Here is a 19,166-nt window from a genome sequence, read left to right as displayed (position 1 = left end):
AGGTGGGGTTGTGGTTAATCCTGTATAGATATCCTCAACAACAATAGTAAGTCTATGAGTTATCTTTGCTAACCCACAAACCCTCTATCATTGTAGAAATGGTGGTGGCAATACAGCCTTACTACAGGGAAGATGACATTCGGAAGCAAAGGGCCAATATTAAAGCTATAGAAGAAAAAGGGAGGATGTCATAGAGATGTTCAAAAAATGAAGCTTGCCAAAAGAGCCAATGAAGTCAAAGTATAAGGTTTAAATCTAAAGCCTAATTTTGAAATAGTTAAAGGATTGTCTATAGTTTCAGAGGATGAAGAAGCATTAGAATGTGTGGAAGTAGACATAAAGTCTGCAAACAACAACATTTATGCTGTAAGAAGCCTCTTCTATCCCATTAATTTCTTAGAAGCAGATTTTGAATGGAGAGAATGCATCTCTCATGAATGTACAAATGGTACAAAGTTCCCTGATAAAGACATAAATAATATCACAAGAAGAGCTCCTCAGGTTCTGACTAACCGTCCATCCTTCTTAGTCAGATGCATAGAAGATGATGAAGACATGGGAGAAGAAAGATCATTTACATTTTGTTTGGAGAAAGAAGTTAATCTCTTAAAAAGTCTTCGACTACAGCAAGCACCTTGCCAAGGCCAAACTTATCAAGAGAAATAATGGAAAGGTCAACATCGAAGTAGGCCCTTTGAAAAGGCATAATTATTAAACAAAGGAGAACTACAATCGATCAACTTAGATGGCCTTACAATGCAACAAGCTAGATTTATCCTTGATAAAATAACTGCATACTTCTTCAGAAATACATCTATAAAGATTCCAACTACATAATGCTCACCATGCTCACTTCCTTTGAAGGAAATGTGAGAACATATTGGTGCCGACTCCCTATAGAAACTTAAACCATGGAAATGAGTAAAGGGATAGCTTCTCTTGAAAAGATTATGCTCAAACAGTTTTTTGGAGAATTAGTTAATGAGAAGGAACACTACAAAAACCAATTCTAGAGAATGAAGTGTTGTGATCTAACAAGGATCAATGAATATTAGGACAATATTCAACATTTGATCTATAAAAGGACAGTTATAGAATGATTCCTCTGCTAATCATTTCTACATAAATTCTTATCCAAAGGAATTATCAAAAAAGGTCATTAAAGACCCTCAAGCTACATAAGATATGGCCCTCCAACAGCTCCATAACATGACTCAGAGAAGTGCATAGGCACATTCTTTTCACCCTCTAACAAATGTGCTGGGACAAAATAACCTCGAGGATGCTGAAAAGCTATAACAAAAGAGCAAACCTTCTAGGTAAGCTTTGTGATACCTGGAATGAATCTAGAAATTATGTAAGAAATTTTGGAACAAAAATTTGCTTATACAAAAAGGCTCTAAAGGCAAACCAGAAACCTCTAAAGGATACAAAAGGTTTTGCAAAAGAAAACCATTTAAAAGAGTCTTCAAAAAGAAAGCAGTCAATACAGAGGAAGCAGTCAATACAGAGGATGCATGTTTTCTCTGTGGCAAGAAAGGCCACTATGCAAAAGATTTCCCAAAGGCAAACAAAAAAAAGGAAAAGACTACTACACAAAAGATTACCCTAAGGCAAACAAAAAGAAGGTAAAGACCTTCTTTTCAGAAAATGCAAATAGACTTTGAACTTGTTGGAGATATCTCCACGGACATCCTTATAGCACTTTCAGAGTCGAAAGAAGAACCGAGCCTCCCACCATCAATAGAAGAAGGATCTTCAATGCTTTTCAGACGAAACCTCAATTAAAATCAATGCTTTTCAAACGAAACCTCACTTTTTTGGTTCTGCTAAAACAAAAATGAAAACAAGTAGAGCACCAATAGGGAAGCACTTGTGGGCACTATCAACATGGTGGAAATAACAATAGAAATAAAAACATGTCTACAACGATGAAGAAGAGTTTCTCTATATAGCTAGTCTTCAAAGCAACAACACAGAAATCTTGAAGAACTACTACAATAGTCAGATGACTCAAAGGAAGAGGAAGAAAAAAGAAAAAGAAAAATCAGCTCACTTTATAGCAGGTAGTAGAAATTACAAAAGGATTCTCTTGGAGCAGAGATGAATCTCTACCCAAAGTGGCCATCAAAGAAAAAGGGAAATTCCATAAGTTGTGATAAAGCTCAAATCTTCAAAGTAACAATATAGACACTTTGAAGAACTACTACAAGAGTCAGATAGCTCACAGGAAGAGAAATAATAAAATCAACTCACTCTACAACAAGTATAGCAGAGATAATAAAAGGATTCTCTTGGAGCAGAGATGAATCTCCACCCAAAGTGGCAATCAAAGTAAAAGGGAAATTCCAAAACAATAATGGAGGAGTGACAAAGATCAAATCAAAATTAGAGCAATTAGATGGATTGAGTAGGTTAATCTACTACTATAACAAGGGAATAGGAGAAAATCGAACCTTTACCAATGAAAATATTAAGCTAAAAACAGATCTTGCAAAGTACAAAAAATCATTAGCTAAGCCCCTAGCTGATCTTGACTGCCTAGTTGCAAAGAACAATGAGCTTCTGACCAAAATGGAGCCTTGCAGATACAATGTGCAAAAGCACTAGCCAACTCCTTCAAAGTAAGTATCAAGATCGTTAGTAGTTGTGTTGATCACAGGAAATTATTTTGGGTACTAGGCTCAGGACAAAAATAGCCAACTATCAATTTGTTTTCCTCGCCCCTTCATTAACATTGGTGCAATCATAAGCTTGGGGCTTATTCAACCCAGTAAAACGAACAAGCGCAAAGTAGATGTCACCTATACAAATGGGACTAAAGGGCTGATTACAAAAACATTTGTCATAGACATCCTCCTTAATAATCTAGCTATTCCAATCAAATTGTATGTCCATAAGAAACATGATTATGATGTCAAAAACATTTGTCATAGACATCTTATTTAATAACCTAGCTATTCCAATCAAATTGTATGTCCATAAGAAACATGATTATGATATCGTGATTGGTACCGACTTTTTGCATACCTTAGAAATGTATGTGGTCTACTAAAAAGAATATCTTCAAGATCAAGATAAAAAAGGGTCATTATGAAGATTTCAAGATCAAAGGAGTAGCTGCTCTCACACCAAAAATCCTATCAAGAAGGTGGTCGAGCTACCCAATAAAGAGGATTCCACTGAAGCTTTCTTCAATGCATAAAAAATATCTAACCCTTTCTCTAAAAATTCCTCTTGTTAGGTGGGAGAAATCTATGTTTGAAATAGAGCTAACACTCAAAGAAGGAGCCACTCCGACCAAAGCCTCTCACCCTGGTATGAATCCTGATAATCTTAAAGAATGCAAAGATATCATCCAAGAGATGCTAACAAAGGGACTAACTAAAGAAGATGTCAAAATAATGAGGAGTATGCACAACGGAAGCAATAGTTGACAGAGCAACATATATGAGAGAGAGCAAGAACACAAGATATATAGAAAGCCTCTATATTATCTTCTATTTCAGCCACTCCAAATTTGGCTTGACCTTCACCCTATGAATGTATTGATTGTATTAGTTATGTTACAAAAAGTGAAGCCTCCTTCCCTTTATATAGGGTTCACCAAGGGCTAGGGTTGGGCCAATCGTAGATCCCTTTTCCACCCACATGTCCACTTTATTTGAGTGTGTTGACACCTCCATGAACTCTTTCTCTCACCCTATATCACTTGTACATCATATATTTCAACACCCCCTCTCTCAATGCCACCATGGGACAATGCCAAATATGGAGCAAGATGAGCATTGGACATACAAGAACAAAATGATCCCCTCTCAACCATAGGATAGATGACAAGGTAGGTAGCCTTTATAGATTAGGCTTTTACAAAAGTGATGAGTTATAAAGAAATGTGGTTCACTCCCAATTCTAGCAAACATGCTTCACTCCTCAATTAGAAGAGTTGTTTATCATGTGAGGAACTTCCAAAATTCCCCTCAACCTTAGTAACATCTTTGGTACCATCTCTTCTATAGTGGTTTCATGCACCACCCTTGTTGATCCTTTGCTTTGATGAAACCATCTTTTTGTAAAAGACAATCTTCAAGTAGGATTTGGATGTACCATTCTTCATTACATTGGCTTCATTGGTTGCATCTTCGTGCTTCTTCAATCCTTTCTTGTGGTAGACACGCTTCATGTATACATGTCTCCTTCCAATCATGCATACATGTCTCCTTCCAATCATGCTAGCTTCCTTAGTCCAGCTACCTGATAGACTAACACAAGGCGGCCACCCATGTTTCAATAGCTTATGCATGTGCTTCTCAAAATGCTTCTTGCTTCCGCCTTCCACTTCATCATGATGCATAAATACATACACCAATGTGAACATTGATTTAGGAGAGGTCTTACAACTTGTTTATCAACACAAGGGCAGTGTCTAACTCCATTACAATACGATAGATGACTTCCATGCATATGATTTCATTTAAAAAAAAGGATTGGATTTCATGCTTGATGCGTTGATTTTGCTTGTTTTTAGAAATTGTGCATGCCTTGCACTTCCCAAGTGAGATCGATAACAAAATTTCTTCCTCCGCTCGCCTCGAGCTTGAAAGAAACGAGGGAAAACCTTTGTGTGCTCGAAAAACCTTAGAGCAAGAGGTTTTTTTTAAAAAAAAACCTTGTAGAAAGGAAGGTTTCCAAAAACCTTAGTAAAGAGGGTTTTTTTTTTCTTTTTAAAAAAAAACCTTTGATTAAAAAAAACTAAGATTTTTTAAACCTTTGGAAGAAAAATGCGTTTTTTCTCCTCCTCTGAAAAAAAACGCAGAGTTTCCTCTTCGTGATGCGTCGGCTTGCGTTTCGACGCTCGCGTTGATGGGCACCACTGTTTGCCAAGCTCTGTTGCTACAGAGATGGTGTTGCAGGCTTGCTGATGTTAGACGACCGGCTATAGTCAGTAGAGCGACGGACGGCCGATGGATGGACGTAGCGAAAACTTGTTGCATTTTTTTTCCCAGAAAAAAACGCGATGCATTGAACTGCTCGTTGATGCACCGGCTACGATGCTGCTGGTTGGTTGCGATGATGCGCTACAAATGTTGCTTGCCAAACTGTCTAAGCAAAGACAAGCTTGTTAGCCTTGCTTGAAGTGTTGTAGTCGTCTGACGGACGGCAATAGAACCCAGCGACGGAAGGCAACGGACGGAACGTCGACGGAATTGCAGAATGGATGGACGGACGGAAAGAAACGCACGGCTGCATTTTTTTGATGACTTGCTTCCTCCTCCTTTTATTGTCACCACTCCAACGCTTCAAAGAGAATCATCGAACGAAAAACATAGACGAAAAAAAAACGCATGGATGGAACTTACAACGTTTTTTCTTTTTCCTCTTCCATTTCTTCTTCTTCTTCTTACCAATGATGATTTTCTTCTTCTTCTTCTTCCAAACTTCAAGAACTTGTTGATGATAGAATCTCCTCTTTGATGATGCTCTTTTGTTGCCTTCCTTTTTGACACCTTTTTTCTTCTCACCTTCTTCTACAACCGTCCTTCTTAATGAGGATGTGAATGGCTTATGATAGTAAGAGAGAAAGAAAAGGGAATTGAAGGGGAACTTAGTCTCTGCAAGGCTCTCATACCATGTCAAAATAATGGGGAGTATGCACAACGGAAGCAATGGTTGATGGCAAGATAGAGCAACATATATGAGAGAGAGCAAGAACACAAGATGTATAAAAAGCTTCTATACTACCTTCTATTTCAGCCACTCCAAAGTTAGCTTGACCTTCACCCTATGAATGTCTTGATTGTGTTACTTGTGTTACAAAAAGTGAAGCCTCTTGCCCTTTATATAGGGTTCACCAAGGGCTACGAAATCCTAGATCCCTTTTCTACCCATATGTCCACTTTATTTGAGTGTGTTCACACCTCCATGATCTCTTTCTCTCACCCTTTATCACTTGCACATCATACATTTCAACAAAAGATGATTCAAACTAGTCCTCTCCTACCTTCTTCATTAACAATCATAATGAGATCAAGAGAGGGAAAAAGAGAATGGTGACTTATTATAGAAAACTCAATCAACATCTTCTAGATAAAAAATATAAAGATGATCTGATCAAGTAAATCTCTTCTGCTACAAAATGGTTCTCTTAGTTGGATATGAAATTTGCTTTCATTAAAGCAAGATTTTCAAAAAGGATAAACATAAAACGGCTTTCGTAGTTCCATAGCTCGACAATTTCAATGGAAGGTGATCCTGTTTGGTCTAAAGAATTCACCCTTAGAGTTTCAAAGATACATTAATTCAATTAGTTTAGAAAATTTGTAGCTTCTTCATCGATGACATTCTAGTTTTCTCTAAATATCTAAAAGATCACCTCATGCACTTGGAACAAGTCTATGATCAGATTTAGAAGTCCGAATTTAGGGGAGGCATCAGAAGAAGTTGTACTCTATTGGCTATGTCCTAGAACTTGGGGGGGGGGGGGGGGGTGCTTGGTAAATCTAAAAGGAGAAACAATCTATTTGGGATAAATTATGCTCCAAGAACATGTACTATAGAAGATGCATGGTTTCCCTAAGAAGTTTCCAGATATCAAAGTACCTCAAAGTACCTCAAAGTACCTCAAGATGCATGGTTTCCCTAAGAAGTTTCCAGATATCAAAGTACCTCAAAGTTTTTTGGGTATCTAAATTTTGTGTCTTTGATCTACCCTTTCAACCTCTTCAAAGATCGAAAACCTCTTTGCAAGTTCTTAACTGCTAAAATCAAATAGACCACTAAACAAATAGAAGAAGTCAAGAAAATCAAAGTTCTTAATTGTTAAAATTGAATAAACACTAAAGAAAATAGAAGAAATTAAGAATATCAAAGAAAAATGCATCTCCCTTTTCTTCCCATAGATGGACATCTTACTATCTATTCTGATGCCTCTTAACAAATATTAGAGTGGCATCCTCACAAAAACAAAGAATGAAAAAGAATAAATTTGTAGATATACTATAGAAAGAATAACAAGAAGAACGGCATACCTTTGTATTCTGTAGTTTGCGAGCCTTTCCTAGCTATTACCTCTCTCTATAGGAATAATAACAAGAAGAACGACATGCCTTTGTGTGTATTCTCTAGTTTGTGAGCCATGATATACATGAATCACTCCACGGTGAAAGAAAAAACCACTGGTGTCCAGACACATGCATGTCATGAAAGCATGCAACTAAACATCACCTCTCTTAACATAGAATAAGCCAAGGAACTCAGTGCCATGTAAGTATCTGAATACTCGCTTGATAGCCTGGCCAATGCTTACTTTCGGGGGACTGTGCATAAACTTGCTCAACTAGGAGACCCCAAACTAAATGTTTAGCCTGATATTATATAGATAGGTGAGGCACCTAATAGCATGCTAATAAAGTGATGCATTGAATGGTCCACCTATATCCTAAAGACTAAACCTACCACCTATCTCTACTAGTGAACAATAGGCTTACAGTCTTCAAGACCAAACAGTGTAAGTAGCCTCTATATATACTTTAATTGTAACATCCCAATATCATCATCACGCTGCATAAACTGTATGCCCAAATAATAATGCAACGAGCCTAAATCTATTATCTCGAATGACACATGTAATTCAGGCTTCAAGGCTAAAATCTTCTTCTCTTAGGGCCTCTGAGCAACATGTCATCAACGTATACGTATAAAATGATGACCAAAAAACAATCTTTACTCCTCTTTACATAGAGGATACTCTCAGTTAGAGTGTTACAAAAACCATTTGCAACCAAGTATGTGTTTATCTTCTCATACCATGCTTTGGTGCCTGCTTAAGGCCATATAAAGCTTTTCTTAACCTTCATACTTTAAATTCCTACCCCTTCTCAAAACAAAACCATGAGTTAAGATACATAAACCTCCTCATGCACGTCACCATTTAAGAAGGCAATCTTGATATCCAAACTGATATACATTCCAACCATAATATGCTGCCAATGCAATAATACACCTGATCTCGTAGTCATACGATGTGGGTGCAAAGGTCTCATCATTTAAGAAGGCAATCTTGATATCCAACTGATGTACATTCCAACCATGATGTGCTACCAATGCAATAATACACCTGATCTTGCAGTCGTATAAGATGTGAGTGTAAAGGTCTTATCAAAATCTATGCCCTTATCTTGAGCATAGCCCTTTGCAATAAGCTTTACCTTGTAGAAGCGATCAATGCTAACACTAGCTTTACACTTTAGCTTATAAATCAACTTTGTACCGATGGCCTTTTTACCAATGGTAGGAGTGTATCAAAGATGTCCTATGAGCATACATTTTATTATTTTTTACATAAAATCATGGACTGAACTGAAATATCAACAAAGACAACATCTCTACTCACCGAAATCCGCTTTGTGGCCAAATAGTAGAGTCTATATCCTTTACTTTATGAGCTATTTTCACAAAAATACTTTTTATTAGCTTATCATCCAGTTTATTGCATTGTTGCTCAGGCACAAGAGTATAATCAAGACAGCCGAAAACATTTAAATGAGGCATAGAGGGCTTCCTGCCATTCCAAGCTTCATAAGGAGGACATTTGTTTAGCACATAAGTGTCACACATAATCAAGACAACCAAAAACATGCAAATGAGCCACAAAGGGCTTCCTACCATTCCAAGCTTCATAAGGGGGGCATCTGTTGAACACATAAGTGGCATGCATAACTTCCTCCAACCAAAAAACGTGAGGCAAATCATGGCCTTTAACCATGCAGCGTGCCATCTGCATGAGAGATTTGTTCTTCCTCTTAACCACACCATTTTGCTTAGATGTATAAGCCATTGTGCATTGATGTTTTATACCTCTTTCAACCATATATACATGAAACTCCTTTGACATATACTCCCTCTATTACAAAGGGTTCCAACTTTATATGCAGGCACATTTTTAGCCATAGAAACAGTGTCGCAAGCATATAAAACCTTTGACTTTGCCTTCAACGGATACACCCAGGTGTGTCTGAAGCAGTCATCAATTGAAGTCACAAAGTAGAGATATTTCCCAATCAATGGTGTCCTCATGGAACCACATACATCACTATGTATAAGCTGTAGTTTTTGGATAGCCCTAACTGATCCATCTTTCGAGAATGATGCCCGTTTTGCGTCTTGCCCAAAATGCACCCCACATACATGTTTGTTGGCGGCGAGGACCTCAAGCTTTGGCAACTTTGACACCATCTCTTGCCTTTTAAGGCACAATAAATTACCAAAATTCAAGTGACCAAAGTGAGCATACAATAGCTGCATGTCACTCATAGCACGTGTGGTAGTAATTGAACAAGCATTATGTGTGAATCTCTCATACATGTCCAACTTGTAAATCCAATGGCTTAGAGTACCAAATACCATAGTGATGTCTCCATCACTCCGGTCATGAGCTGTACACCTGTCATCAACAAATCTGACCACTTCACCTATCCTAGCAATGGCTCTAAGACTAACAGCAAGTTCTTGTGTATGCCTAGCAAAAATAAGACTTTTGAGAGAGTGATTGTTTCACAATTTATGGTAGTGAGAATAACCTTACCAACTTTTACTAGATATGAGGAGTTGTTTGCACGTGACTGTTCGTCCTTGAGTAGCAAACTCAAGTGAGGAAAATAAATCACACTGAGAAGTAATGTACTAGCACCACTATCAAAGTACCATGTTGATTTGTCATTGTGACATACATATCTCAAGGATAGAAGGATCATAATTGTAGTTGACAATGAATGCTCAATCATCATGTGCATAGTTTGCTAACTCCTTCTTTTCAACTTTTGGTGTTGATGCATCAACCACAACCATGCCTGACTCTTTCTGCTTCTCCTTCTCCTGCCTTTTTCCGCATTAATTGATGTAATGGTCTGGCTTCCACTGACGATAATTGCATTTGTCTTTCTTCTTAGGTTTATCACCCCCTTCTCGACATCCTTTTTAGAAGATTGGGATGATTCTGCAATTGGCTTATAGCGGAAAAGGCTTTACCTTTACTACCTTTATAACTGGCAGTAAATGCTTGATCTCCCACATGCATACTAGTTTGGTTTTACTAAGATTACTCTTCTTGTTGCAAGAGTACTGCAACCAACTTATCAAAAGTAAGGGCATTGGGGTTACTCTTCATCATAAGCAAAAGTGTAGATGCAAAACCCTTGTAATATGAATCCGGAAGAGCTGTGAGAATAGTAGATACCAAAACGAACTTTCCGGATAGGCCTCATCAATGCATGCTAGCCACTCCTTGAGATCTTTAATTCTTGTGAGAAACTCATCTACGAAATCTTCCTCATTCATATGCTCGGACTTTAACTCCTTGCACAAGTATGAGCCTCATTGCGTACCTGGTAAAGTGCAGCAAGAAGCATATCCCAAGCATGTTTCATAGTTTTTATATGAGCGAATATGAGAAATAATGCTTCTTTTCAATGAAAGTGCCACTAATTCATGTGCACATGTATCCCTGCCATCCCACTTGGCTTTTTCTACTGTGGTGGGAGGTACAGAGGCAGATGCCTTAATTACGTCATCAAAACTTGTGTCACCATCCAAAGCACCTATAATATGTTGTTGTGCGCTAGAGAGATAGGGTGTTCTTCAATGCCAATAACAACATTCCAAAGCCATTTGGCAACGACCAATACATGGTGCATCAGATAGGACCACAACGGATAGTTAGTCCTATCAAGCTAATCCTTAGTGTGGAAAGCATCCCAAATACATCACATGGCGAAATACATCACACTTCATGCCATTTTGCCTATAAATAACTAATCTCTCACCAAGAATGCAAATATCCCAACTACTTGCAAGTACTTTCATTGACCTTCTTAGGAGCTACTACGGCTTTTGGGGCTTGCACCTCTAGCTCTTTAGTTGCTTGCTTCAACGTTGAAGCCTAGGCTTTCTACTTATCACGGCCTTGGCTTTGGTTTTCCACCCTCATCTTGGATCCTTGCATTAAAGGGGACTTTGTGAATTAGTCCTCCTTATAAGCTTAACACGTTAAGGCTCATCACAGTGAAAGTAGATGCTTCTACCCACAGGGGCAATTATCACTCTATTGGGACAATTCTTATAAGCATAGTTGAATCTGCACTTATAGCATCTACCTCTACCAACTGGCTCCACTAGGAGAGAATGCCACTATGAAAGTGTGTCTTAAGAGGCTCCTCAAAGCAACCACATATGCAAAAATCCTAGAGGTACAACTCCTCTCTTATAGGTTTATAGCTGTAGTGGTAGATTCAAGATACAAGCTTCCATGGCTACAGCTTCATTAGAAGCATTCCCCCTCTTGGGTTGGATTCAACATAGAGCTTCTAAGGACAAAAAATGGAATGGAAGGACTTAATGGACAACCTAGGAGTAGATTTCTACTCTAGTTGAGTATAATTTTTTTTAAACAAGATTCTATGTGTATGAGCATTAGCAATTTCTAGGATGAGAGAAGGCTTATGACTATGAAGGAGTTTGGAAGGTTAGTTTATTTTCTACTTTCAAGAGCACAACAAATGGTATGGGGTGAAAGAAGAAGATGTGGAGGGATGAAATCTAGGCTAAGGGACGAGAAGGGTAAGTGGAGGAAGAGGAAATAGTAAGGCCAACACCAATGTTTACTATGAGGAAGGCTCGAAGGGAAAATTACCTCACATTTGTTTTCCTCCAAGTGGTGAATTGTGTTAGCAACTAGAATTAGTGATTTTTAAATTGGTAACTAAAATAAGAAACTAAAATTTGTCAACTAGAACTGGTGACTAGAATGGCAATTGACTATTTGTTACTAGCTTGTAGCTCTTTCTGGGTATTGGTGATTGGAGACTAGAAATTGAAACTAAGACAATTTCTAGTATATTTCTAGAGTAACTAGTTCAAGATACCCCTAATGGAATCTGACCTTGTAATAGCACAAGTAGAGTAAGGTGGAGGAGAGTGGAAATTCGTGAGATAGGAGTAGGATAAGTAGTGAAAACCCCTTGTAAAAAGACAATATGAGATAGGGTAAGGAGAGTGGAAATTGGTGTGACAGTACTCAAAACCCCTTGCAAACAACAATATATATTAAAAAACAAGAGAAAAACCTTTTTAGTAGTATATTGTTCAACACCTCTAGGATAGAGGAGGATAGGGTACTTGTAGGGCTAGCCACTCACAACCTACAAAAAGATGAATGCGATGCCACATCTTTGTGAATACTAGGAGCTTACATTGGAACTCATAGGCTTGTGGAGCTTGCCTCCAGAACACACCGTTGATTGGAGTTAACAACTACACTAGCATGCCAAAGCCAATTTACTTAAAAGGCTACTTTATACACACGATTTTCTCAGCCTTACTCTTATCTTTCTTTTGGGATGATATGTCAACACAAGTGTTAGCAATTTACCATGCACAAACCAAGTATAATGACACAAAGAATCATTTCATAAGTAAATGAGTACTTCTTGCAAATATAGCATTGCATCATGAAGAACTTAGAAGTTAGGATATATTTTCATAAAGCCTTTGGAGTCACATTTATTCGAGCATTTATTGGCCTTTACTTAAAAAAGTATGTTGCTTTTGAGGGGAGGGTGATTAAGAAAAGATGTTGATGATTCAAGTTTCAACCATATTGTTGTCCATCCTTTACATGCAAGTTTCAAACTTACCCCTAGGCATCCTTTCCATATTTCTAGGCATAATCTTACTGTTGGTGATGTTTTTGCTTGTTCATCCTTTCTCTCTTGGGCCGAAAAAAAAGAAGGCGGTTTCCAAACATCTTGAGGAAATCAGCCTCTAATAGATATGCACTTACATTGTTCTCCAATTAATCATATTGTGATTAGCCGATAGACATGGATGAACTATGAATTGTTGAAGCTTGTGCGTGAGCGTGCTACAACACAGACAAGGTGAGGGGAGGGGAATAGGACAAGCAAAAAGCGCATTAGTAAACGAGTTACTGAATAATAGTATAGCAATTTCGCTATTTAGAAACTCCTAACACACATGATTTACAAGTGAAAAGTGCAGGGAACCCATAATGTACAGAGAAAGAGGGTAGGTCCACTGAAAAGATAAATCATCCCTATATCCTGCCAAACACTTCACCACCTGCTCTTGAGTGTCTTGCTGATTGATGTGTCACCATGGTGCTTGCAAATCAAAACTACCTCATTGCTGAATGACGTTTAGTTGTGTAATGAGATGTGTGTTGCACACAAAGGCTGCTTCATAAGTTCCCTGTATCCAAACAGGGCAATCAATGTGCCAAAGTTAAAACAAGTAAATCAAAAAATGACAACATATCGTACTAAGAACCGTGTCCCACCCAAGACTTAACAAGTTACACATACTATTCTTTCATTGATTAGTTCACCACAGGACTTCACTTTTGGTGCTAACAATGGCCAAACTTAATAATGCTATAGAGACTAGCAACTGTAAAATAAGCATTTATCACATCTTTCCTTTTTCCATGACTTCATTTATCACATCTTCCCTTTTTCCATGACTTCGTTAGAGGGAACGCAAGATTGTTGAGATATCGAGCTCAACTAGTACTGTGACGGATATTGATAACTCGCCTGGGTGATAGCTTCCACATCTATACCACTGGCATGGTTGGTAAAATTATGGGTGATATGTGACCAATGAGATGACATGCTGTGTAACATCCATTTTGGATTACTAGAGGCTAACATAGTTATAACACCAGCTCATTTAGTTGAGTTCATATTATAGACCGACCCTTGTATGTTATGTTGGTTGAGTAGAGAAGAAGAAGATAAAAGAAAATTCAACCATCCATCTTTCCTTTGTGTCTTGCGCTCTCTCTTGTGTGTGTGTTTGCTTGCTAGGATTTGAAGCTCTCCCTCTCCCCTACATTCTCTAGAGATTTTCAGCACATCCCTAAAAGACCACCATGGTTTGACTAACGGCATCAAGAAGTGGGTAGTTGTCTACAAGGCAAAAGGTCATGCGGGAGATCCAAGCAACGCCATCTTCGCCTGTCCAACAGAATGGGTTTGCCAATTCGACCAGAGTTTCACCACAAAAGTTTCGATGCAACCACAGTTTCACTACAATGGTTTCAGGTTGAAATCGTCACACATGAACCTGTATTACACAACTCCCGTGGTGGAGTTCATTGTGTGATCCAGGATTAAATAAATTTCCAGGCTGTTTGCCTTAACCAATTGCCCACATACTTTTCATAGTTCACCTCTACTTTGCCAAGCACATATCCATCCCCCTCATACGACGATCGAGCGATGGATGCAGCCGTCACTCTTTCAGGGTGCAAAAGGGGAGCATCTCATTTGCTCGTCCGACGTCAAGACTACAACAATCTTACTACAATTCCGCAGTTTGAGAGACGGGAAAAACAACTGCATTTCTGGCTTAACATCATGTAGTTAAACAGACAGCCACAAGCAAGCCAGTGATTCCAGTGGTGGGGACAGTCAGCTTTTCCCCAGTTTAGTCAATACTGCACATTTCCAGTTTCTCTCTCCGTCAAAAGTCTTAATGCGTCAGTCAAATGTCGAAGGATTTTGTCTATCTAAAAATTCAAGCATTACAAATCTGTATTGGCATAGCTATACATACATATTGTACTCATCATCACATAACTACCAACTTTGTAATAGTTGTCACAGTTGGCTTTGTTTGTTATAATTTCAATAGAGCATACGATGTCAAACATACAAGAATATACATAGTTGCTTAGAGAACAACTGTTACTGACTGTCCAGCTTCCTGCTAGTGTTGCACAGGAAGGGCGGCAGACTGTACATCCATCTGCAACATCCATAACTACAATACTACCCTTGAAATTGTTAGTAGGGAAAAACGGCATAAATTTTGCCATCTGACTATCGTGTACGCTCCAGCCATTGCCTTAGATGTCTGTATGAGTAAGATGTTTAATAACTAGACAGATCTGTTTCCCTTTTCTCATTAGCATTAAGTGACAGAACACATTGATTAGGGATCTTCCCTATCAAATAGAAGACTGTCAATAACATTGTCAATCAAGGCATTCATCAGATTTTCATAGCCTTTTGAGAAAGTGTATGCTACTCGAGTTTTTGCCTGCAGTGCTAGTGCGAATCCAGCAGCCACAAAGGCGGATGCAAGAATAGCTGCACAGACTTCAAGAAGTCTTTGGGGATCCATCTTCTCAAAGACACTGTTGCCAGTTACAGCTTCAACAAGCACAGCAGAAGCAAAGACCATCTGCAGACACGCAAAGAGTTCCTTAGCTAGAATACCCCAAAAAAACATGACCTGACCACAAATTCAAGTCACTGGAAATCAAGGAGAAAATCAGAGGGCGCTCCATCTTTTATCCAAAATTATCAACAGATTCGATCACTAAGAACCACTTCATAACCGCACAGAATTTTAACCTAGATGATGTGCACATGGATGCAAGGACTGGTGCAAAATGGGCAGAAGGAAACAAGAGAAACAATCATGTTAATTTGTACGTAAGCACATATTGATATTATGTAGAAACCAAGCATTCTCACACATGTATTTAGGCATAGGAAACTGGGATGTCTGATTCTATATATAAAGCATGCGTACATTCATGGAAATGACATGCTCAATTTGCAGATAAGCATGTAGTTATGTGAATAGACACACAATCACATGTGAGTAGGAATGGCAAAAGAAATAATGCATACAATGACCGAGTTAGAACATGCATTCACGCATACATACATATAGATGGCAAAAGTATGAATCTGCATGTAGATATGCAGGTGTAGAGAGATGTAAATACTATTGATACACAAATACATAGATAAAGGTATTACGTGTGTGCACACAGTACTTGGAGAAGCACATATGCATGCTGATATTATGATGAAGACATGTATGACATACGTACTATGTGAAGGTGTATGTGTGGCAAAATGTACACGCTATGTACACATAGATACATAGGTTATACTTGTGGGAGGTATGTATAACTACATATGGATGCATAGATTCATATTATTATGTGTGCAAAACATGTACATATGTGTTTGTATTATGAGTGCATAACGAAAAAGAAGTCAACTGACAAAAGTAATGGTGATCCCTTTAGCTATGGACATAAACTGATATGTAGAACTGAAAGCAGAGCACAGATTCTGAGTTTACCATGGCAAGCCGGCCAGATAGAATCTCCCAGTCTTGGACTTTCGCAGAGAACTCGATGTTTGCAGCGAGTGACTGGAAGAAAGTGGGCATCTTGGCATCAGAATCAACAGCCACCATTCCTTCTCCAAACTCCCGCAGGGTGCACATCCGTGGGGGCAAGTTGACCTTGGAGCCAGAAGATTCAGGAATGAAGACCTCTCTGGGTGCAGCAGCATCAGATGGAACCAGGGCTTCAGAACTTCCAGCTTCCATGGAAACCTCGTTTGTCCTGTTGATGGCAAGGGCTACGAGCCGTTCCGAAAGCTTGAGAACCAAGGCCGGTCGCTGTGATGGTGGTCTAATAAGGGCGTTTCCGTAGCCGGATCCGGAGAAGGCAGAGGAGTGAAGGCGGAGGGATGGAGGGTTGAATGGAGAAGAAGCCATGGCTGGGGCTAAGGGTGGGGCAAGGGTATCAGGTTTGCGACAGAGATAGGCGCTGAAGCGGAAGGGCTATGGCTCAGGGGCAACCAGGTGAAGGACGGGGACGGCGAGGAATTAGGGAGTGTCGGAGATTCAAGGGTGAAGACATCGGAAGTCTGGAAGAGATCCCCCGTGAGCATGGGTGTCCGATGTGGCGCACATGTTAACGTGTGGCCGGGCCCCACATGGCTGGCGTGGCGCCCTTTTTCTAAAAGGTCCAAACCATGCCACGTCGCTCCGCTCTTTAAAGATGCGCTTTCCGCCGCCATAATTAAATGACAATTTTTTTCCCAATCAATCAAAATAAAAGTAGACTGTAGATCCCAAATTTCACCTCGGATTCATAATTTTCCACCCAGAGGACAACCAATGATGCTCACCATTCCGGCTCCAGCTAAGGGCACATTCAAGTGCGTTGCCTCGAGCTAACCATTGGAGCATTTTCTGGCATTGGAGCGCATCATTGAGGTCACACATGCCTGCAGCGCAATGGGGAACGAACTCAAGACTTTCGATGTCGTTGCACACACACTCCGCCGCATCATGCCTCATGGGCTTCTTTGTGAGAGATATCCCACGTATTTATCTACAAATTAGTTTATGAAAACTAGTATTGCACCCGCTTATTGCTGTAGCCGACCAACTACGGCCGACCAAGGTTCCAGAAAAGAACTATTCCCTCTCTACAACCATCTCTCTCTCTCTCTCTCTCTCTTTCACACACACACACATGCACATGACCCTCTCCCTCTCTCTGTCACGTACACACACTCTCAAATGTTAAAACTCTCTCTCTCTCTCTCACATGCGCACATATACACCTGCTCTCTCTCTCTCTCTCTCTCTCACTCGCTCATTCTCTCTCTCTCTCTCTCTCTCTCTCTCTCTCTCGCTCATTCTCGCTCATTCTCTCTCACACACACACACACCCCCACACAAATGCACACACTCCCTCTCTCTTCTTACACTCTCCCACACATAGAAGCGCTCTCTCTCTCTCTCTCTCTCTCACACACACACACACATGCGCGCACATGCGTATGCACACATACACACTCTCTCTCTCTCTCTCTCTCTCTCTCTCTCACGCACACATACACATGTAAAGATATAGTATATAAAATATTATGTTTTACATACATATACCTATACATAGACACATATACTTATACATCTATACATGTATTAAAAAATATAAATACAAACATCGACATAATTTAATTAATTTTGATTAAATTTTAATGTGAGGAGATGGGCGATAAGCTATGGTCACTTTTAAATATATAGATAGATATATCATACACACATCGAAACACACACACACACACACACACACACACATATTAAGCGCGAAAACTACTTTTGTTACAGAACACGAAGTTTATGTTGATATAGTTATGCCATTTGGCTTAACAAATGCACTAGCCACATTCCAATGGCTTATGAACACTACCTTTAAAGACATTTCTTGAAGCTTTCTTATATGATTTGTGCATTCATTTGTCATGGAAGGATAATTTATCCTATTTACAAAAGGTATTTGAACAGTGCAGACTTTATCTTAAACACGAAGTCATCTTATGACATATAGTGTCCAAAAATGGGATTTCCACATATGAAAGTAAAATCAAAATTATGTTGGAATTACCTCCGCCAACAAACTACAAGGGAGTCCAAAGGTTTATGGGACAGTAGGCTACTACTACAGGCGATTCTTCCTCTTCTATGCCGAGATTGCACATCCCTTGTACAAGCTTCTCATTATATGCGAGTGGACAGAAGAATGCCAACAACAAGCCTGTGACACGTTAAAGCAAGCTTTGGCTAGCGCTCCCATACTACGAGTGCCAAACTGAGATGTTATCTTCCACATGTATATTGATTCTTCGAACTTTGCAATTAGATGTGTCCTAGCTCAACCAGGTGAACATAAACTGGACTACCCCATAATTTTTGCGAGTCGACAATTATGTGAGGCTAATATGATTTCAAAGTAGTAGTAAGACCTGGCAAAAAACATGTCAGGCTTATAATCTATCTCGTGTACCTAATGGTGAAGCATCAATTGGAATAGATGATGATCTACCTTGTCCAGACACCGGTAGGACTAGATGGGAGTTGGTCAGTTAGGGGACTCCAGAGTTTAGGGGACTCCAGACATGTGTGGATGGCCAGGGCTATTTTAGCCAATTAGGTTTCCTATATCCGGCGGGTGGAGAGTTGCCCTATTCTCTTCTAGAAGTTTTCATGGAGGTCTCATGGTGGCCTCTCATTGGTATCAGAGCATGGTTCTCTCATCCTTTGCTTTCTCTGCATAACCTCACATAGGCTAACCTCACATAGGCTGTGTCTTCATCGCCATAGTTCACACAAATTCTTGGGAGAAAGCAGGCGCAAACAGCCAAAAGCAAGCATTGTAAAGAGAGCAACCTTTTCTCTTTTATTCGTAGCAACACACGGTTGTAAGTGCATCTCTCCAAGCAACAAGCAGTCATGGAGGCATACCATACGTTTGCTTACAATAGTCA

At 39.4% G+C, this 19,166-nt stretch overlaps 1 protein-coding gene across 1 annotated transcript; it reads right to left on the bottom strand.

The window, feature by feature from the left end:
• Window positions 1-14,859: 14,859 nt before the first annotated feature.
• On the bottom strand, window positions 14,860-16,744 carry LOC147606179 (stress enhanced protein 2, chloroplastic-like). The gene is made up of 2 exons (XM_086792748.1): window positions 16,180-16,744; window positions 14,860-15,261 (listed from the first exon to the last, which is right to left on the bottom strand). Exons 1-2 carry the CDS (start codon window positions 16,600-16,602, stop codon window positions 15,010-15,012), a joined length of 675 nt encoding a protein of 224 aa, XP_086648874.1. The 5' UTR covers window positions 16,603-16,744; the 3' UTR covers window positions 14,860-15,009.
• Between the last annotated feature and the right edge of the window lie 2,422 nt (window positions 16,745-19,166).

Source organism: Cibotium barometz, chromosome 58 (genome assembly GCF_041138505.1).
Source record: "Cibotium barometz isolate CiBa-2024 chromosome 58, ASM4113850v1, whole genome shotgun sequence".
Lineage (NCBI taxonomy): Eukaryota > Viridiplantae > Streptophyta > Polypodiopsida > Cyatheales > Cibotiaceae > Cibotium > Cibotium barometz.
Note: the sequence above shows the minus strand (reverse complement) of the source record. Positions and strands in the feature narration are given on the sequence as shown.

Coding starts and splice junctions, on each gene's coding strand:
- LOC147606179 (XM_086792748.1), bottom strand. CDS start 16,602: ATGGCTTCTTCTCCATTCAACCCTCCATCCCTCCGCCTTCACTCCTCT. Junction 15,262..16,179: donor TATCTGGCCGGCTTGCCATG/GTAAACTCAGAA, acceptor GCGTGTCTGCAG/ATGGTCTTTGCTTCTGCTGT.